The sequence below is a fragment of the Gasterosteus aculeatus genome, chromosome 2 (genome assembly GCF_964276395.1).
Source record: "Gasterosteus aculeatus chromosome 2, fGasAcu3.hap1.1, whole genome shotgun sequence".
Lineage (NCBI taxonomy): Eukaryota > Metazoa > Chordata > Actinopteri > Perciformes > Gasterosteidae > Gasterosteus > Gasterosteus aculeatus.
This window is the reverse complement of record NC_135689.1, coordinates 3,930,326-3,952,348: the sequence shown is the minus strand read 5'-3', so window position 1 is coordinate 3,952,348 and position 22,023 is coordinate 3,930,326. Positions and strand designations below refer to the sequence as shown.

The 22,023-nt window shown below is 45.6% G+C and overlaps 1 protein-coding gene across 1 annotated transcript; it reads left to right on the top strand.

Moving 5' to 3' along the window:
- The first annotated feature begins 174 nt into the window (after window positions 1-174).
- tnnc1a (troponin C type 1a (slow)) lies at window positions 175-19,636 on the top strand. Its single transcript, XM_078086529.1, has 7 exons — window positions 175-574; window positions 15,361-16,070; window positions 17,197-17,227; window positions 17,387-17,533; window positions 17,943-18,057; window positions 18,712-18,848; window positions 19,021-19,636. Exons 2-7 carry the CDS (start codon window positions 16,047-16,049, stop codon window positions 19,050-19,052), a joined length of 486 nt encoding a protein of 161 aa, XP_077942655.1. The 5' UTR covers window positions 175-574; window positions 15,361-16,046; the 3' UTR covers window positions 19,053-19,636.
- Window positions 19,637-22,023: the final 2,387 nt, after the last annotated feature.

Here is a 22,023-nt window from a genome sequence, read left to right as displayed (position 1 = left end):
TTATCTCCGTGCCCAGCAACGCAAAATCCCCCCCCCCCCCCCCCCTCATGACACACACACACACACAGAGCAACCCTCCCCTCAAGAAATGAAATGTATGGTCGAGGTGCAAAATGGAAACATATTGGGGGGTGGGGGGGGTAATATAAGCAGCACTAAGAGGTCCAAACGCGTAAATTGGGAAGGCGTCTGCCTGCAAACTGGCAAATTGTGATAAAGGCAGAACGTCAATGGAGGGAGGGGACATTGGCCGGATGTCTCACTGCAATCGTCCAAAGCCACAAATGAGGGGATGAGACGAAATGGAGCAAACGCCGAGGACGATAATCTCACCATCAAAAAAAAAGAAAGAAGAGAAAGAGAAAGTAACATTAAGGAAACTAAAAGAAAAACCCTGCGGGAGAAACTGGAAACTGCTCACATGGGGCAGCTAATCAGCGACGATTGGATCCAGCCGTGGATTTTATTTAACCCCCCCCCCTTTTCCTCCCCCTTCCTCCCCCACAACCCCTCCGCAGAAACCATCCGGAAAGTGAAAGACAAGAACACAATGTTTGAAGGAGCAGCTCGCCAGGTACGTGGTTCCCAGCGTGTGTAAATAGGCCCACTTGTTTGATTTCAGATTTAGCACAAGTTCTTCCCTCGGCTGTGACGTCACGCTCGCGCTTTCTGTCTTTTTTTTTTTTTTTCTTCTTTAAACCCACGTGTGCTCCCGCTCGGCTCCCGCCACACGCAATTCAAACCGCGCAGATGCACCTTTTGGCAAAGTGCTTTTATTGGTTTCATTTTCGACACTTCAGTGAGTTGAAGTGACGACGAGGCGGTGCGCGCGGACCCGTGGTGCAAACTTCTGGCACGCAGGCAGATCAGCAGCGGTTCAGCTCCAGTGTGAACGCTCCCATCACCGGCTGAGGGGGCACCAGATGGCGACCCAATGAGGGGTGAACTAACCCACTAAATGATACCACATGAAATGCAGCATTTAAAATCCCATCTGGGCTCCCGTCCCCGCGGACACGGCGGTGTGAAGCATGACACATATTTATACACCTGCTGATGGAGCGCGCACAGGCATGTGGGACAGGCTGGTGGGCCAGCTGACCTCCTCACCCCGGAGCTTTGGTTTGATGCGCCTCGCTGGACCCCGCCGTGTCTCTTAGTTTCAGTCGGAAGCTTGAATTTGGCTCCTTGTGACGGCTGCACGTGCTCCACTGGGCCGGGATTACGTGTCCTGTCCTGTAATGGCTTCTAGAGACTGTAGGTTGAGTCTTGTTGCCCATTGGCCGTAAAATCACCTTAGTGTGTGTGTGTGTAGGGATTAAGGATGCTTCCAAAATCTACTGCACTTAACAAAGAGTCCCCCTTTGCCTTTCTGTCATTATGTAAGGTTTTTTTTTTTACAAAATTCATAACTGTCAATTTTAAAGAAACTGATATTAAGACTGACTTTAACGCTTAATTCTGTGGTTGTACCAAAAAACTAACCATTTAATATTAAGAAAATCAAACATTTTCACATTAAAGTCAATGTCAAATGTGGCCGCTGTATGACTCTGCCCTCCATTTTCTCCCTATTATAAATCTCCCCCTTTTTTCAATACCCTCCCTTGAAACCGTTGCTTTATCTGCTCAGTTCTCTGAGCGTTTCTCACTCAGCCTGCATATTGATGGCCTTACATTTCCCAGCCTGCAATTTGAGGCCCCAAAATGAACTGATTAGCATGATGATTAGTTATTAGTATGCTAATCATAAGCAATTCACATATTTTATTCATATTGTCGGCGAGACTTGTTTTTCTCCTGATGAAATTGTGTACACTCCTCATTTAATTTTTGTATTGTAAACACGCGAGTCAATCTGCTGACGATCGACAGTCCATGAACACGTTCACATGTCAAGCATGTCACTATTTGTGGCTAGAAGATTCATGCAACGTCCATCCATGAATATAAATATGTGATCGTAGATGTAAATATTGCCCCTACCATCTTTTCAACGGAAATCTGGTTACTGAAAAACTGCTGTACCCAAAAACAAATTCAGCGAGACCCAAAACTCAACAGTAAATATTTACAAACCCCTTGTTTTGACAGCGAGGCAGTCTTCGGCGGAGTAATGAAAATATGATCAGGTCTCCTTAGGTAATCCCACAAAGAGTTACCCTGTCGGAAGCCTCTGTTCTGTTGCTGTCTGCTCTTTGTGCCTCTTACATTTTTTGAACTTGTAGGCGCCGAGCGAGAGAGCGAGAGTGTCGAGTGCCGACACACTGCGGCGCACCATTTGCGTGCTGATATTTCCCCGGGCATCCGAACAACTGCTCACCCGATGTGTAAAGCACAAATGTCTAATTATTTCTACCCACCCGGGTTTGATGATTGATGCGATTCACCTCACTCTTCCTGCCCGGAGACACCTGAGTGTGTCTCTGCTGAAGGCTGCTCCTCCTCCACGGCGTCCAGCCTCTGAAGACACTGAAATGACTTCAAGGCTCCTATTTGTCTGCGCTTCTTTAGTGTAGCATTTGTTTAGCATGACCTAAATCGCTGTGAAGTGAGTGCCTCAGCAGCTCCGTCTCGCCTCTCTCTCCTTACTCCCTCCCTACGTCTCCCTGTCTCTTTGTGTGCCTCCTCTTCCCTTTCACCCCCCCCCCCCCCCTCTCTTTCACAAACACACAATTCACAAACAAGCTGAGAGGACAGTTTATTTTTTGTAACGAACCGATATTCATTACATGCGTAGTGATGGTGGGATGCAGGAGTCGGTGAGGTGGGCTGGCCAATGATATTCCAGGAATAGTGAGTGAATCATCTTCCAAATATTTGGAGCATGCTCAGTTTCTCCCCTTGGTCTTTTTTTCTTCTTCCTCCTTTCTCTTTTTTACCTTCCTGGAGGGATCAACTATGCAAAGAAGTTAAATCCCACAGCCGCCCAAGACTGGCGTTTATGTCCTCTGTTTGGATTCTGTAGAATGCCATTTCCACAAATCCGTGGTATTAGACCGCCATGCTTTGAGAGGCGCTCAGCGTGGCTGCAGGTTTAACACGTTTGGCTTCAACACGCCGACGTGCACCGAGCAGGACGGGGACAGGTGGCCGCATTGATCTGTTGACTTCCCCGTGTGACATCCAGCACACGGTGTGGATTTAGTAAAACATCTGACCTCCGTGACAACCGGTATGGGGGCACTAAATCGCTTCAAATTTTGTACATGTGTTGCTAGGCAACAGCACAATCGGTCTTCGTCTCTCGCTCCCCGTGTGGCTCTCTACTGGGATTGGTGTGCTGCTATCATTGAAAATGGTTAATTAACTTCTACAAAAAGTCCATTAATGGAGCAGATTAGGCTTCCGAGGGTTAAAAAGCACATCTAGGCTGTGCGCAGAAATGTACGGCGGCATGAGAATGCATGTGAAATGCGAAAAGGGCTTTGGAAATAAATGATCCAAGAACCTATGCATTGTATTCTAGCAATAACCGCTTCAACGGCTGTAAAGAACAATGTAATCAATATTAAGAAAAAAGGCTACGTGGCAAATAACACACTCTGGTCAGCAAAATGAAGAATAAAAAGATACATTTTTTATTCTCTAAGGATATCCTGCTAGAAAAGCATGCGTGTTTAAACATGATCACATTGTGCAAACACAACATCGCTTTGTCAAATTTGAAATATGACTCTGGTCACTGGACTGATGCTGACCTTTTATTTCATATTTTCTCATAATTAAATAAAATTAGCTTCAATAGATTTGAAATTTCATGAATAAATAAAAATATGGTAATATGAGAAGTAACAAAGTTTTGAATTGCAATGAAATAGGTGGATTTTCAATGCAGGTGCATGCTGCTAGAGTTTGCATCTTTCTCTGAAGGTGTTGGGGGGAGATCCAGAGTGAGGGGGCGGCAGTGTGTCGGTGCAGGAGGTCAGAGAGGTGGGAGGGGGCATGGTTGTGGAGGGCTTTGCTGAAAGGATTCCTATGAAATTGTGTTTGAAATCATGATGATAGAATGGATTTAAAATGTGTCCTTAGATGTGGATGACGTATTTCTAAAGCAGTGAGCAAATAGCTAGAAAAATAACCGATAAAAAATGTAAAGACTATTTGGTCTTCGGTTTGAAATGGACTAAACATCGGCCTATTTGAGTTTATACATATTTGAGTAAAACTGAATAATCTTTAAATCTCCACTGACATGTGTGTTGCTAAATGCTTTTGTACATCTCAGCATATTAACAGAACAGTATCAGATAATCACTCTAATTATAACATGACATGTTTAATTGACACCAGCTTCTTGTTTTACTGCTCTTTCTGTAATTAAGAGTTGCATTTCAGCACCGATAATAATTTTCTTGGAAGACCTCCTTCTCCTCATTACCTCCAGAATCCCAGCTAATAGATATAACATAGAACTACTGGGATTAAAGCCATTTATTTACAAATCATTGGTTTATTCTGATATTACTGAGTGTTATTTTAACCGACACACTAGTTCACATATGTCAAACTCGCGGCCCCCGGGCCAGATCCGGATAACTGTGCAACCTCGTACCGTCCGCATCTGCAGGATGTAAGTGAGCAGTGAGAAAACAGCTGGTCTACAGAAAAGGTGTTTTTCATGTTAAAACTTACTGTGGCATAAAAAACGCTTGGTAATAATTCAAATGCAAAAAGAGATTTTGGGACTTTTTGTTTTAGATTAGGTCAAACCGGTCTCACCTCCCAATTCATCGACTCGGGTCAACCGGGTCATTTTAGATGCTCTGAGCAACTGAAGCAGAATAAAGTGGGCGGGGGGGCGAGAGAATGGATCAAACAAACACTGGACTTTCACCCAGGACGCCGCTGTTCGTGTCCTTCATGAAACTAAAGAACTGAGTCGTTTTGAACCACGTGTTTTTTCCAATGCCTACTAAGTGGTTTTGTTTGAGTAAAATTCGGTCCCTGCAAAGACGTATATTAGTTAAGAAAAGATCTCTCCATGTAACGAGTGGAATATTAAAACGCCGTCCCTGCGAAACCAACGCCAGAGAGCTACCCAGAGGTCCCCAGTTCGAGGCTGAGGGACACTGACTGAGCGCTTGTGTGAGCGGCGAGTGACGCGCGTCCATCGGGCAGCGCCCTTTGCACCGCGTTCTTCGTGCCGGTGTGAACAACTGGCTCATTTGAGTACCGCACACCCGTCAAACCCTCACAGGAAAGCAGACGTGGAAAACGTCTGCGTCGGGGAAAAAGTGTGGCCAGTGAAGTGAGACGGAGGCTCCGTCCCCGGCATCACCAGGAGAGGAGGCAGCCGAGACACGGAGCTCTTTTTTTTTTTTTTTGAAAGCGAGCTTTGACAGAAGTCTGCAATCCCTTCTCACCACGCTGCCCCTGCTAATCCTCCCCATTCAACCACATCACTATGGAAACTGACTGGATGTCTCACCCTCGCGGCCTAACTTGTGCCGTGCTGCCTGATCGCCGCTCCACAGCGCGCCAAATGTCACCGTGCTGTGGCATTATTGGCTATTGGAGGCTGGCCTATTGATGCAGAACCATTGGGTTAATGTGCCTCAAAATCCGCAGAAGAGACAATCACTGCAGCGTGAACTCAAAGCTGTGCAGGAGTGAGCATTTCAGTCTTTTTTTTTTTTTAAAGACCAGTGAGTGAGTTTGCGGTGGATGGAGCAAATTTTTATATTTCCTGCTTCTGCCACAGATTTCATTTATTTGCCTTCCCTCTGGCAAAATTGCAGGAGAATATTTGTCAAGGTTTTAAACGGTTTAGTGTCTTCAAAGCCGAGGGAGCTAGTCGTCTGGCCCATCGGTGAGACCACGCAATCCTTCCAGCGCCGACGAGAATGGGCACACAGCGTGTGGACAAAATTCCCTAATCTCCCAATACAGAGCTTTAACGCAGAGCTCGGAGAAGTAAATTTGCATTTGCCGTCGACGTCGGCCTTAATCCATCCCAAACCCCTTCTTCAACCCCCTCAACGATCTCGGAGCAGAGCTTCAGTAATCGCTAATTACAAAGAGAAAGTGGTTCTAATCACTGGCAGCATCAGCCTGTGTGAACACTGGTAACCTGAGATGAGCGGGTATCATCTGGGGGACCTGAACATGTGGATGAAGCCTGTTCTTGAGATAGTTTAACCCTTCCGAAGGAACACGGGAAAGCAAACTTACCTTTTGTAAAAAAAAAAATTAAAAAAATCCCTGGATCACAAAGCCGAATAAACAGTTTGAAACCCGTTGTTAATGTAAATTTGAACAAGAGAACAACAAAAGATTACTACAAAAATATTTTGTTAAATTTAGGAAAACTATTTGGTTAGGTTTTAGTAAAATAAAAACTGGTTCTACATGTGTCTGTGCACTGGTTTCAATTATAGATACTCAACTAACACCGTAAAAAAAGAAACGTTAAACGGTCAAATGACTGGCAGCAGCGGCTGCCAAACAAAACCCTTAAAATTTAAGGTAAAATAACTTCATTCAAATAGAGGGCGAAAACAATAAATCTACAGGAATCTTCCTCAACAATTTTACAGAGAAATACATTTATTGCATAGATTTCTCTTGTAGTATTACGATGAAACACCTTTTAATAAAGGATATCGCTTAAAGTTCTGCAGACAAACTGTTATTTTAGAGGATTTTTCCTGTAGTATTACGATCAAACACTTTCACAAAGGTGATACCACTACAAGTTCTGCAGTGAAAGACTGTTGCGTTACAGATTTTTGCTGTATTATTACAATCCTGTAACGCATTGTCAATTATCATAAAATTCAAGCTTTTCATAAATCTAAAAGAAAAATAAAGTACACTCCACTATCGACTTGAAAACAATGCACCTGATGCTAAGATATGCACCTAATGCATGTCTTAGCACTCTCGTCAGAAAAATGTGAATTACGAAAATAAGAAGGAAGTGGATTCACATATTGTAATATTGCAAGGTACATACTTGTACCTAAACAAGAAAATAGCCAATTGGTACACCAAAATCAAACCAACCACATATAATTGCATCTGTCGCTGCGTTCACCCTGTTATTACGGGTCTGAGTGTTATTCAATGTTACACACATATTACACACATATATCCCTTTATTAAAGGTGTTTAATTGTTATTTTACCTTAATTTTACGTTTTTCTTTTGGCAGCCGCTGCCGTCATTTGACCGTTTTCTTATGTTTCTTTCTTTTAGAGTGTTTGTGTCTTGCTCGGGGACACGAGACGGGACCACGGTCCGCAGTCGTGTCATGTTGCTCTTCTAAAAGATGTATAACGTGTCATTCTTGATTGTACTTTTAAATTAAGTTTGATTTAATGAAAAAAGTTAGCTTAATTGAGATCCAGAATCTGTTTGAAAGTAAACATACACATTAATATAAAACTAACACGATTAAAAAAAATATATATAGCAAGTATATATACATAAACCTTTATATAATGAGGTAATTTGACATCATTTGAATGTAATTTAAGAACACAAAGTGAAATCTGTGTTCCGGTGGTGACCAGTGTGAAAAGCCGATTTGAAACAACCAGTTATCAGTTTCAACCCTGATCAATCGTAATAAGCTTATTCCAAAGCAAACAGGATGTGATCAAAAGCTTTACATCAGATCTTTATAATGATGGTTCATCATGATCAAATGAAAAAAAGGTATTTCCAGGTTAAGTTTTTTTTGTTTATGGCTTCCTCAGAATTGTCCATTTTTTTATAATACATCTGTAACACATTGAAAGTGAACTATGAAACAAATAAATAAATAATGCCCATGTTTAATGATTCATGAATAATTTGTTCCTACAAATTTACATCTATCTGGGAAACAATCAACACTATTCTATCATTTATGAGGCTGTGTTAGGATCGACACTCGTGTCCTGTTGATTCTTTCTCAGTAGAGAAACAAACCTCTGGGCCGACGTGTTTGAGGATAAAACCTCCCCAAACCAATTCTAAGATTCACAAATATATAGTTTTTGTTATTTAAGAGTTGCATGTAGTATTGAGCCAAAAATATCAACCAAGAGCGCTAAGGGAAAAGATTTGACCCAATTGTGGTTTCATTCCTCCCAATTTCATGTCAGTTGTTACTAGACTTGTTGGTACATTTCATTAAGAAATATAAATGGAGGCCTCACTGTGACAGTGGAGGAGAAGTCGGCGAAAGATTAACGTCAAACGTGAATGCGTCTAAAAGATTTAATAACGATCCATCTGGTAGACCCACTACAAAACATACAGTACATACCAAATGCAGGGCACAAAATACTGTGTAGGAAAGACCCAAAGCAAACGTGTGATGCCTCCTAAACTCACACTGCAGGAGAGCAGCAGGGCCTTAACTTAATGAATTTTTTAACAATGCTCCACCTTTCGCAGGCACATACAGCTGAGTATCATTGACGTAATGGAAATCAATTCCAGCATTGCATCCGATGGACCTTTTGTTCACTGAAGAAACCAGTAGTGCAGCTGTGAGGATGAAGCCCAGATGTTCCCTTTGGATTATTACAGAAAATCAAGTTTATTAGACCCCGTTACGATCAGCAAGATTTTTATGATTGTTGAAGCGTGAATGCGGTAATCAGAAGTAAAAAGCTAACACACGGTGATTAAAATGTATGAATTCCATTTTGCAGATTTGATTTCAGGTTCCTGGTTTTGTAAATTCTGGCTCACTCTCATTATTGGTATTTGTATCGTCCGTGTTTCTGCTAAGTCAAAAGTCCCAATTTATTTTCCAGTCCACCAATCAGGAACATTTATTACCAAAATATGTTAAACGTACACAGTGGGGCGATCTCCCTGCTTTTCACCGTTCTTTGACTTGGGATTCATTTCATACATGAGCCTCTGCCGTCCCCACAGGCCCCTCCAGTTACCCTCCATGAACATCAGGCTGCTACAACTACATTATGAGTATAATGGAGAACCAAGTTGCTTCACTTCACAAGCAAGGATTTAGTTGGTGGCGGTTGGAAGCTGAAGAAAACACAAATAGTGAGACATCTTCAAGTCTTGAGAGTAAATTAGCATTGATTCATTTATTTTTTGCAGTGAGGGCGTAGAACCGTTTTTTGCTTTTTCATGTAGGACTGTTGGAACTTGAGAATTTCACACATAATCAAACCCATCATATCATTGGGTCAACGCGGTGGGAACAACACGCATCTTATGGGAGACAGCTGAAAGGTTAAAACCGTTTACTTATTCAGATACTACACAAACAGTAGATTACCGCCATGGCGAATTGTTCACACTATTGAATGAGGACTTATTTGCTTCCGGTTATGAGGTGAAGCACATGCGGACCTCACTGCTGCGCTGCCCGTCCCTCACCAGAGACGCTCGGCGCTTATTTGCCAATTCAACATAATGAAGTGCTCTGATGACAAATCCCAAATGTGTTAGATTTGTCACTCCTCAGCCTCCACTAGGGGAGACCCATGACTTGTCGGTTTTGCTCGTGCGCAGTGGCTGCTAATTATCTCTTACCTCCGCCGTCATGTCTTCCCAAAGTAAAATACATTTTGATAGCATTGGATTTTCCACAGGCATGAACCAGTAGTGGACTGGAAAATTGCTGTAAAGTTGCTCAATTAATCCTCATGATGGGTCTTTTCGCACATGGGCAGATGTTCCCTTGGGGATTTCTTCACTGTGGGCCTTAGTTTCAGAGTTTCAGGCTTTCCGTACATTTGTCAGCATCGAATTTGTCTTTGCTTTAAAACCCTGACTACTCATCCCTGTCCCAGCTTTACTTTTACTTTGGAAAGATTACCTCATATTTGGTCTGGGCTTCTTTTCATGTAAATAGCAGCTGTTTTTGTATTTGTCCTTTTTAGTCTCCTGGTGCATCATATTATGGTGCCTTTACACAAGTTTCAAATGCATTTCCTCAGAGGCATTCAGTCAAACTACAGCTGCAGTTGCACTAAAAATTGACCTTTTGATCTTCCAGAATATTATGATTTCTGGTATGAAATGATGCTATTTAGCATTTCGCACTGCTTTGGGACAAAGATCGCCTTTGCGAGCGAAGTTGTGGAGGCGTGTTACAATACACTGCTTCCCCTCTCAGACATGACATGCATAAGGTTTTAATTGCGTGCCAAACGCCTGACGGTGTATGTGATGGCACACGCGTGTCCACATCTATACATGGCACATGAACCTGTATAACTAACTGCGTGTGTGTCTTGAACACGAAGGATCATTTGAGTGCATGAGCAGTGTGATGCAACACCTCCGATGTATCCATCTCCCAAACTGGGACAGATGCATGAGCAAGAGCGGAAGTCACTTAATTTAGTTGTTGGCAATGGCATCAGGAAAAGGACGACCTTTTGTTGGTTCCTTTAGGCCAATAAGTGAGTCACATGACAGCCGGGTATTTACAGTGCGTCCTGTCACTGGCCTTGTCAAATCACAGCACACTTCAGTGAAGCCTATTGAGCCCTCGGCTGGACTTCAGCTACACTGACGGAGGCAAAGGTGATTTTGTCCCCCCCCGCTCTTTTGGCTAGAGCATACTGCAACCCCGAATAATGCAGAAGAACAGGAGGGCACGGGAGACGTGTTTGCGTGTTAGTGTGTGTTTAAGACAAGTTGTGTGTTTGCACATAAAAGCGGGAGAGAGAGAGAGAGAGAGAGAGAGAGAGACGTAAAGGGAGACACAGACTGTCTGCAGGAGAAATGAATTTGAGGCCCATTTATCTTATGAATGAGCCTCTGGAGGGCATTCACCCCCAGGCGGTTCCATGAATTGTAGAACAAATAAAAATGCACTTCTGGACCCACATCTGAGGGCAAATTCTCATCAGTTTTTTTTTCCCTCTCGTAGTTTTGACTTGAGATTAAACCAGCAAATGATGCAATAAACACCAAGCAGCAGTCTGCTAGAATCCACTACTCTTTATCCCTTTGAATCGTTTGACAATCTTTGAATCTTTGGTTGCTGGTTGAATTAACAGACTCTAGTTAATAAGAAGAGTTACCGTGCGTCACTGCATGGTTTGAGCACTCCCGCTTTGAAGCCTTAAGCTCGACATTTTTGCCTTCTCCATTTTGACTTTTCACTACCAGAAGTGACACGAGAGAGAGCTGTGAGCATCGCACATCATGCTCCTCCAATGGCAGCGTTGACGAGACAATTCAGCAAATTGACTTCAAATTAATTTGCTTTCCATAGAAGGAGTAGTTATCACTTTCCCTGTTTGCATTTCTGTTCCATGGTGTCGTCCGGTGGCGGACTCAAACCGTCCAAAGGGAGCCGCATAGAAGGCAGAAAGCTTTCTCATCACGGCAGCCGCGATGGCGCCACATCAAGTTTGCTCCTTTTAAGGGCATCGTGTCTCCACTGGAAGGGCGAACCAGAGGGAACATAATCAATCCAATAAGGCACTTCTGCGTTTCTGTCAAACGCGGGTGCGCCGTTGGGACGTCGGGACGTTTTGTACCGTGGATCTCGCCTGGTTTAGCTTTAATGCTGCTGACAGCCTGCTGAGGGCTCAGACAGCACACACCAGCTACAGAGCCATTGCTAAACATTTCTCTTGGACACAACACACAGTACAGATCAAATACCAGGACAGAAATACAGCAGCCCGCTTATGAAAACAGGAGTCAACAGAGAGGGTAGCTGCACCACAGTGATGCTTTGAGTTGAATTCCCTGAGGCGCCTTTTTATTTTCACGTTTACGTTGAATGCATTCAATGGTAACGTACCATTTACAATGTTAATGTTCTTTTCCCGAATGGTCTTTTACCACCGTGAAAGCCAATGCTTTTCGTTGACGTTCTACAGAAAATTCCAGTAAAAATGTTTTATTTAGCTGAGGGAAAACCGATAATCTAAAAGTTAGGCGATAACCGTTGAAATTGTGGCCTGCGTTCTCTCGATGCACTCTCGCTACAGCAAACTTTTTCATTTGCAGTATCGCTGAAGTTGTCGCCGCTGCTCGTTTTACTCTGCAGTGTCTGATACATTGTCAGAAAGCCTCGGGGCTGCAGATCCCATTTCAGGGAGCTGCTATTTGAGGGGAAGAGGAGAAGGCAGTGACAAATCCAAAATGTGAGTGCATGCACGGAGGGAGAATTTTTACTCTGGTCGTATGTAGGCTTCATTTATATGGGTTTCAAAATACAAGCTACTGTGTTGAAATATAGTAGTTGCTCCGTGCCGTTAACCTAACTGGTGGTAAATCTTTGCTTTGAGGAACTGGCTTGGCCGTGTGATGTAAGTGACAACATGCAAAAATTACCATTAAGTCATTTTAAGTATTTCATGTGTTGTATCGGCTTTTCTTAAACAAATATATGTCTATTTTGTTTTCCAAAATGTCTTTCATAGACTGAAAGCTATTTCATTCTGTTATTCTACAATTATATTTGAACTGAATTATTAGTAATGCGTTCCAAGCTTGAAAACAGTATCAGGGCTATAAAACAATGTGAATATATTGTCTGTGCTCACCAAAGGACCAAACGGAACATCAAGTTTTAACTTCACTTGCTTCACGGGTAATTGTGTTTATGATGGATTTATCGACTGTGTTATTAATGTAATGACCCTGAACGGAAATCACTATTCGGGACAATGGCAGCAGGATGATGTGTGTGTGTGTGTATGTACGTATGACTTTTTTTCACACAAAATGTAACGGGAAACATTGTAGCCATGTTTACACATCAATACGTTTTAAGCCCAAATGCAGAGTAAAGCTTTACAGGGAGTTTTCCTATTACACACGGAGCATCATATTTGTATTTCTTTCACATTCTAAAATTGTGTTCGATGATGAATCACTAAACAAATTTTCTCTCTTGCTCGAAGGGAACTTCTTCCGCCATATATCTGAGAGGAACTCTTTTCTGGGTGCCTCATACACTATGGAAGAGCACGGGGTTGTTGGAGGACTGAAAGCGACTTGGTGGCCCAGTGGACTGGAAAACGCTGGCCCCTGGCAGCGAGGCAGTGCATGGCTCCATCTAACGTGGCCACTGGCTCATTAGGGGTCTGATGTAAGGAACACGGCGCAAAGAGTTTCAGAAAGAGCCCACTGAGCGCAGTGAAGCACAGCGGAGAATATCCTGGTCCCTCATCTCTAAAGATACATCCCTGAGACGTTGTCACCGCTCAGCGATCGGGCCTCTCTGATAACGCGCTCAGTGGACGGCCAGCGATGCTTTTCAGAAACCACCGTATCGCTCCGCCTCATGCAGAGCATGCACAGCCTGCCACAACAGGAGCTGCTGGCAGGTTGGTCATCAATGAAAGGAGGCGGAGAGAAATAGATGGAGAGAGAAGTGGAGGAAAGAATAGAGAGAGGAGCAAAGAGAATGACGGGCTCGGCTCTCCTCCGCCCCCTTCGGAGGTGAGGAGGAGCAGGAGGTCCTTCTGCTTCAAGCTCAGCTGCACGTCAACCCGATCATTACATCACACGAGTGTTTACATTGACATGATGGATGCTGTAGGAGTGGATCTCCACCAATGCAGTCCAGCTGATTCGGTGTACTGCGAAGCATGAGAAGAGCCGCCTCGGGCCACATGGAATCTAAAACGGTTTCTGCGGGAAACATATTTTGGGGTTGATGGTGGAATTTCAGCTTTTTTCATAGAGCCACTCAGACAATCTATTCATTTGGTAATCACGTGCACAATGTGCATGCTTGTGCAACTTCAAACAGCCCGGTCGAACCAAGCTTAAGGAACCTGGAAGCAGTGTTTTGCAGTTTTCAGACACATAGAGCGTAATCATTTGGACATGTGACTTTGTGAAATTAGCATGAAGGGTTCTGGAGCACAAACAAACATGATTAACCCTAATTGTGTCCCCCGTATGCTTAAGCAATGCCAATGCCAGCAAACGCGCATAAGAGGCAATGAATAGAACAGAATGCAGACACTCCACAATGTGGTGGCAGGGAGGGAAGGTGGAGGGGTGTGTGTGTGTGTGTGGGGGGGGAAAATAGCCCCGTTCATCTCTCATTTTCTGCCCGCTTCTACCCGGCAGAGTTTCTATGGCAACCCCCTCAAAAAGCGGTGTGCGGTGAATTGTGTGTGTTTGAGATGCGCTGTCTGATTGCGCCGCGCGCAGGAGATGACTGGCTCTTTCGTAAGCCTCGCGCTGTAAAAGGAAATTGGTGGAGAGCTCCAATGGAACGGCACTACATATGCTTTCCTCCGTGCGCGCGCCACTACTACAGCACGCGAGTGTGCGCGCGTGTGTGTGCGTGCGCGCGCGTGCATGCACGCACGCACGTGGAAGCTTTACATTAGAATGTAGTGCCCCCTGCAGAGCGCTGCTCATCCGTCGTGGCTCCGAGCAGACTGCACGCGGCTCTCCGAATGGATCCGTCCGGCCCTGCGGACTCATCAGTATGCGTTCGGGTTCCAGCTGATGACGTTTCGTTTCCACTCTGAATTCCCCGCAGTGTGTTTTTCATTTAGGGATCTTTTAACGGACGAGCCGGAGAGCGCACACACTGCAAAAGCAGCACAGACACCTCACGTTGCCCCCCCCCCCCCCCTCACACACACACCTTACATCCCCTCCTCACCTATCCTCTACCTTTGCATGTGACTGATGTGCACGGCACGGGGGGGTGGGGTGGGGGGGGGGCTCTGTCGGGAGGTCTGTGTGTGTATCTGAGGAAGAGGAGGACATGTTGTTCCCCGTGAGCTCTCCGTGCGTCTCTGAGTGGCTGCGCGATGCTCGTGAGCTGTGCCAGTCTCCATTAGCATCCCATTATCAACCAGCATGATCAGTCGTCACTTAGAATGCCTGCCACTGGGTGCGCGTGCGCGTGAGAGCTTTTTCTGTGATTGAGATGGCCTTGTTTCCAAAAATCATGTAGGAGGGGCTGGAGGGTGCTGCACAGTCTTGCACTGTGTACAAATTAATTTGAATGTGTCTGCAAGTATTTGGTTTGTTTGACCCAGATTTCTCACCTACCACACTGTTGATAAATTGGATGTCCTGAGGCAGGCAATTTAATCTAGTCGAAACGTAGTGAACAGCGCCCCCTGCTGACAGCCTGTGTACCACATGGAGGCTCAGAATTTAAATCCTTGTATGGAAGATGATTGAATCACGGGCATAAATAAATGCGGGAATATTTGTGTGGTTTGATTGCACATTGCTTCTAGGAACAGATTGTGACAATGGAGGGCATATACTCATATATGTTAACATATATAATAAGACAATGTTGTCACGTTGTAATTTAAATTGTGGTTGAGGCGGAAACCTGAAAACCTCTCGCCGTAAGTGAAATAATATGATGTTTTTTATTTGGGTGAGTGGATCATTTTCATTTATCTTCTTGTTTTGTCTCTTTCTCTACAGACACCGGCGTGAGAACCCCCCTAGAGCTGCAAATAAAGCCCCCGCATTGAAAGCCCAGGTGTGACTAACAACAGAACCTACAAATGCATTCCATCGATCTGCTCCGGGACCAGTGTCGTGGCTCACCAGGAGCCATAAATGGAATGGAACCATCATTAATGTTATTATTCAGCCCTGTGCCGGAGAGTCAAGATGTCTGCCATGAAGGGAAATCCATATTTCACTCCTCCTTTCTCCTGGCCGCCGCCCTCTTACCTTCTCTGCTCCCAGACACACACACACACACAACCTCCAGAGCCCTCTGCCTCTCTGCTGCAGGTCTGGAGGAATGTTGAGTGTCTCTACAGCCCCCTCCCTGGAGATTAGGCCTCACCATGCCCCCCTCACTTCATTCCAATCCAGAGTATGCCCCCTAAGAGCTGTCGCATTTTTATCTGAGCCGGGTGATTGTGACAGATTGGCCAAATGACACACAAACACACGCCGAGGCACAAAAACCGAGGGGAGGCTGGGGTCCAGGGTGGGAGGATGGAGCGGAGAGGAGGGGTCGGGGGGGGGGCGGACAGCACCAGGCTCCTGCTATAAAACCCTCCCGGGATGAGGCCAGTGTCCTGCCCTGAGCTGGACACAACCTCCTTCCTCTGTGCCAGGACGCCGGCGGGACAGGCAGCAGACGAGCCTCCACCATGAACGACATCTACAAGGCAGCGGTACGTCCTCTCGCACCCGGCTTCCTCTCATTTTAATCTGTTGGATGCTCACCCCCCCGGAAAATGCGAATCCGTGTGTGAACTAAACCTGGTGTGAGGGTGATAAACCATAAGAGTTTAGTGACTCATGATGTCTGTTCATATACTAAAGTCCTCCATCACTGCGTTCGTCTGACATTACTTGACTTGCCTCCATCACCTCCATCACCCAGCTGATGTTCAGGAGGACACCATATACGTCCCTAGACGTTCTCCTACTTCAGCTCCTATCTGAGCTGATAGGGGCCACTCAGGAGGTCACCGACGGGACAGACGCCCGCGCCTTGCAACTTCATTCGGGACGCCCCCCCCCTCCCGTTCACCCCCCCCTCCCCCTTCTACGCGGCTAAATTGGGCCGGTTGCTCAGACGCTTTCCGGGTCCCCAGGCCTCTGGTGCCAGAGGAAGGCTTCAGGTTTAGATAACCCCCCCCCCCCACCACCACCACCACCACGCCCTCGGCCCCCGCGGCTGAATTCCAGCATTATCTGTGAGCCCGAAAGCCGGGCGGCTGCGGATGGTCAGCCGGCTGTCCCGTCCACTCTCACCCCGACGGCACACGCAGCCTTGTGCTTTTGTTTGTTTAGATGGACCCTTTTCTTTTCCCCACATATGACCATGGCGTGTATGTGTGCGTAATGTGTGTGCCCGTGTGTGTGTTGTTTAATTCATAGTGGACGACACACAATAACTCTTACATAAGCAGCTGTCTGCCTCTTTCATTCGTGGTAGCTTTTCCAGGATTACTGTCCCATTGTTGGGACAGATCCACAGCTATGCTAATTTAAAGCACTGTGTATTGTGTCCTTTATCGGTGGTTCCTGATCCTGTGTGTTTATTTTTAACTCCTCTTACTGGCTCTCACGTGATGTACAGGTTCTGTCAAGGATGGCCCGGTGTGTGGGGCAAAGATGTTACCTTTTCCACTGAAAACAGACAGTCCAGTTCAGATATACTAATAGATTTCAAGCTAACCACATGCATAGTGATGTAAGAGTAACATACAGAAATAACTGAGAAGTAATTTCCTGCGTTGGTACAACCAGAGAACCAAAGCATCAGTACATGAACTTTTTTACTTCTTGCAGGTTGAGCAGCTGACGGACGAACAGAAAAATGGTGCGTAAACTACAAATTCTGACTTTACTCGTATACCTGTGAAGCTCTCATTCAATCAGCCATCTGCACAGCGTGCATAATGTTGACAGCGGGTTACGATAGCGTGGCTCAGACTGTCCAGCGCTACGTCGCGCTCATGTCCCGCCCCGCGCGTTGCAGAGTTCAAGGCCGCCTTCGACATCTTCGTGCAAGACGCGGAGGACGGCTGCATCAGCACCAAGGAGCTGGGGAAGGTGATGAGGATGCTCGGGCAGAACCCCACCCCGGAGGAGCTGCAGGAGATGATTGACGAGGTGGACGAGGACGGTAAATCAAAACACCTCGGCGCTCACAGTACAGGAGACTAAACGGCCGGGTGATTGCCGCCGGCCTCTCCGGAAGCTCCTTCACCGGTGCAGACCAGCGAGGTTCCGACCCCCTGAGCTCTAAATGTCAAACGATTGTCAGAGGGGAGGGGGTCTTACACACAACAAGATTTGTCGGGCCGAATTAAAGAGAAACGCGTATCGGATGATAGACGAGTCAACTTGAATTTTCTCTGTGCCTTAGTGATGAAAAACCTCAAAAGTAGGATCATGGTCATGCTGTCAAATAGTGTAACTACAGAAGGCCACAGAAAGGGACATTTAAAGGCACAATACGTAGTTTACATTGTGTTTAATAGATTGTTTTAAGCCTTTTTGTTGTGGTCTGAAACGCATTGTTTGGTGTGCAGGAAGCGGCACGGTAGACTTCGACGAGTTCCTGGTCATGATGGTGAGGTGCATGAAGGACGACAGCAAAGGGAAGTCTGAGGAGGAACTGGCGGAGCTGTTTCGCATGTTCGACAAGTGAGTTTTGAAAACTGGTTGCTGCTTCGTCCCGTTCAATTTCAAAGTTCACAGATACCGTGAAGTTGACGAGAAAGTGAATCCCTGCAGACCTGTAACAAAACTCCTGAGAAGAAGGCTGCCCACGTGCAATTATGTGTTCTGACGAAATGCCAGGCGGCTCTGCAGAGCACAACACGCCGTTTGCGCCGCAATCCTTTTCGACAGCAGAGAATATTTCAAACGCCCACTGCGTGTGAGCCAGACACTCGTCTGAGCATCGAGGCACAAACCTTTTTCTCTCTCTCCGTCTAACAATTAAGTGTTCCAGAACACCTACAGAGCCAATCGGTCACGTGACACACACATACACGGCCATCTGTGGAGCTAAACCTAGTCTTATTAAACCTAGGCTTTGTGCATTAAACCTAGGCTTTGTGCATTAAACTTAGACTTTGTGCTTTAACCTAGACTTTGTGCATTAAACATGGGCTTTGTGCATTAAACATGGGCTTTGTGCATTAAACATGGGCTTTGTGCATTAAACCCAGGCTTTGTGCATTAAACCCAGGCTTTGTGCATTAAACCTAGGCTTTGTGCATTAAACCCAGGCTTTGTGCATTAAACCTAGGCTTTGTGCATTCATGTATTTCACTCCCTTTTTGGTTTGTGCAGGAACACAGACGGCTACATCGACCTGGACGAGCTGAAGATGATGCTGGAGTCCACGGGGGAGCCCATTACCGAGGACGACATCGAGGAGCTGATGAAAGACGGGGACAAAAACAACGACGGCAAAATTGACTACGATGGTGAGGAGGTTTAAAATGTGAAGTGATAGAAGAGGGAGAAGGTTGTGTGGAGCCGACGCTGCGACACTCATTCCCCCGAAACACGCGGAGAACAAGACGTTTACCCGATAAAAAGAATCTTGCTTCAGGCTCCGACGTCACTTGCTAACCGTGTCTTCCCCCGATCCTACAGAGTTCTTGGAGTTTATGAAAGGAGTGGAGTAACCCCGAACAAGAGACGAGGCCACGGCGTTATTTATGTATTTCTACGCGGAAAGCTGGAAGCTGATTTGGAATGCCGCTGATAGAAACGAGGGGACGACTTTGCAAAATTCAGCCGAATACTGTGGCTGAATGTTCATGTGTTTTTCTACCATCTCTTGCATCGTTGTAAATACAGTGTGTAACTACTTTTCGGTGCCCGTGTATACAGAATTTGTGTGAATGTATCCGAATTACTTGTGTTTTCTTTGGAGGCCCCATAGTATTCGTTTCCAACTAAATCTCTAAAGTGCCACAGCCGGTTTACAAATGAGAGGCCGCTGTTGTTCAGCTGCACAGAAAAGCAAACAAAGCAGAACACATGACGTGGTTCAACACCAGGCTACATAAGAGCAGCGTACGGATCCAGTCAGTACACGGCACGTGTTCTGGTCTGCACGTTGTGTACATTTTGGTATTTTTAAGAGACCCTCTGGGCTCTTCAGTCCCCTCTTGGGCCCCTGGAATGCATATCTATCATACTGCAACACTAAATGTCAGTTTGAAATGTGCACCCATGTAATAAACACAATGCATTTGTCACAGCAGTCATGTTGTACATTTTTCATTTAGTTTGAATCGTCTTAATTTTAAAGTTTAAAAATATATATATATATTTCCTCTTTCTTTTAAGTGCTATTCTTGAATCGAGATTGTTTTGTTTTTGGCTACATAGAGATGTCACCAAACAACGTCTCTCCCCAGAAATCATGACCTGGTCACTCAAGATAAACCAAAGACCTGAACATTTCATTTATTTTTATTCAAACCATACTTACTACGTGAAACTGTTCACAAAAAGGTCCGTGGATCATCTTGAGTAACCAGGTCTTCATTTCTGGTCACTTTGAGCCGTCTGGTCCCATTATGATGGAGAAGTTAAGCATCTCTACAGGACGTATCTCCAAGGCAACTCCCGGATTGTAAATAGCACTGCAGGTAAGAGGATGAAAGACTTTTTTTTTTTTTTTTTTTGTTTTTTTGCTTAGGACAGAGTTTGACTTTTCGTCTTCGACCAGACGTCGTCTTCTGTCCTCAGGCCTGTACTTCTTCCTGTTCCTCTGTCCTCACTTTCCAGTAGTTATCGAGAGCCAAGCAGCACTTAGTTTACAATCTTGTTCCCGATTCGTCTCGCTGCTCTTTGGATTCTGCAGGCCGATCACACGCTCGCCTCCCTGCTGCTCTCACAGCAGACACACAAACCCAGGAGCCCCGAAACATCACCGATGTGATGTCAAAACGAGATCAGCCCGGTCTGCCTTAGAAGCTGACGCGTCCGTGGGATTCGTATTCTATAGCAGCTCTCGTCTGCGGCATTTGAACTATGCGTGTGGTTGCCGTGTGCGTGTTTAGTTACAGTCTATTGAGACCGGAGCTATTTATGTCTAATCATGTTAGTGCCCTTGTTAGGGGATCTGGATTGACAACCAGATGCCTTTGTCCATATTAAGAATGCTATTTAACTGCAAAGGGGCCCAACAGTTCTATTGTTGAAACGGCTTTAATTCGGCCGCGTGTCGGCACGTAGAAATGTCTGCATCAGTTCACTGCAGCACCCGTCTGATTCCAGGCGTCTAACGTGTGACTTTCAGCTTCATGTTCGGAGGAGTTGCTTACTGAGACAAAACAAGAAGTACCTTTGTGTTGATCCTGAGTGTCTCTGTCGTGTGGTGCTTCACAATCAGGTGAACGGGCTGCAGTTCGCACTGCGCCCACTTGATGTCAGCAGGAAAACGCTGTTAACATCTGTTTGTTTGGATCAGGACGCGTTTTGCCGAAATAAGCACACAGATCCAGTCAGGAAAGGGAGAAGTTGTTGGAATTATATTTGAATAATAACTCAAATATACCATTATTTGAAAAACAGGGTTCATTTGGGTCCATTTCCTAAAATTAATATATATCATTAAAATAAAAAAGTCACAAAAAAAAATCAGATATTTTCTACATTTCCACTGTGCGAAGTGAGATCGGTGGAAACGTCCCAAACATCCCGGAGTCTCCATGATGATGGGCCTTTAAACCCCAATCAGCAGTGAAGCGCAGCAGCTGCTTTGCCTTAACCCCCCCCCCCCCCCCTCCCCCCATCAATGGGAGGAGGCCGGGCGGCAGCTGAGCGGTGTGTGTGAATGAATCTGGGGTGTGGCGCACTTGCAGCAAGTTGGGTGGGGGGAAGTGACGCAGTTACGTAAGAGCCTGATGACTCATGCCCGCTGTTATTAACACACGCTTATGATCCTCCTTTTGTAACTCAATGTGCAGCTCAGGGACACACAACCCCCCCCCCCCCCCCCCCCTCCCCCCGAGGCCCCCTGGGGTCCTCACGTGTGACCCTCTTAACACTGACCTCAGAAGGGAATTGGGTAGTATAGCACATCAAAATTACGTAACCGGCTCCATTCATTTGTTCTCTCTCTGTGTGTGTGTGTGTGTGTGTGTGTGTGCGCGTGCGTGCGTGCGCTGGGTAAAACGGGTTATTCTATTGGATAATAGTGAGTCAGGCAGATATGGAGACACACACACACACAGTGTCTCGGTGCTCTGTGAAAATGTCCTAATCCTGTGTTATTAAGTCAAGCCGGCAGTGGGATGTTTCCCTGATCTTTTTTGTGCCTTTTATGATCTATAAACGTGTAAACGAAGGCTTGGGCTCCGTTGGGCGTTCACCACTCATTGCGGCCCACGCAGGCCTCGCACTGAAGCCAGCGGCCTTTGGTTTTTTTTTTAGAAGATTCCTGTTTTTCCGGCTTCTCCGGGTCACACCGCGCCGGTATAGACGTCGAGCGGCAAACGCTGCCGCCTTATCTCTGGAGATGTTCCATTCACCATTAACACATGCTCCCAACATCTCCAGTTTCATTATCGGCTGTTACTCCGAATGATTTCTGATGTTTTTAGGGGTATAAGCCCTATTTTGTGCTGTCATCTGTTATTG

What these genes read in the sequence shown, in the direction of transcription:
- tnnc1a (XM_078086529.1), top strand. Translation starts at nt 16,047, where the DNA reads ATGAACGACATCTACAAGGCAGCG. An exon ending in ACGACATCTACAAGGCAGCG is followed by an intron (nt 16,071 to 17,196) that starts GTACGTCCTCTC and finishes TACTTCTTGCAG; the next exon opens with GTTGAGCAGCTGACGGACGA. An exon ending in TGACGAGGTGGACGAGGACG is followed by an intron (nt 17,534 to 17,942) that starts GTAAATCAAAAC and finishes TTTGGTGTGCAG; the next exon opens with GAAGCGGCACGGTAGACTTC.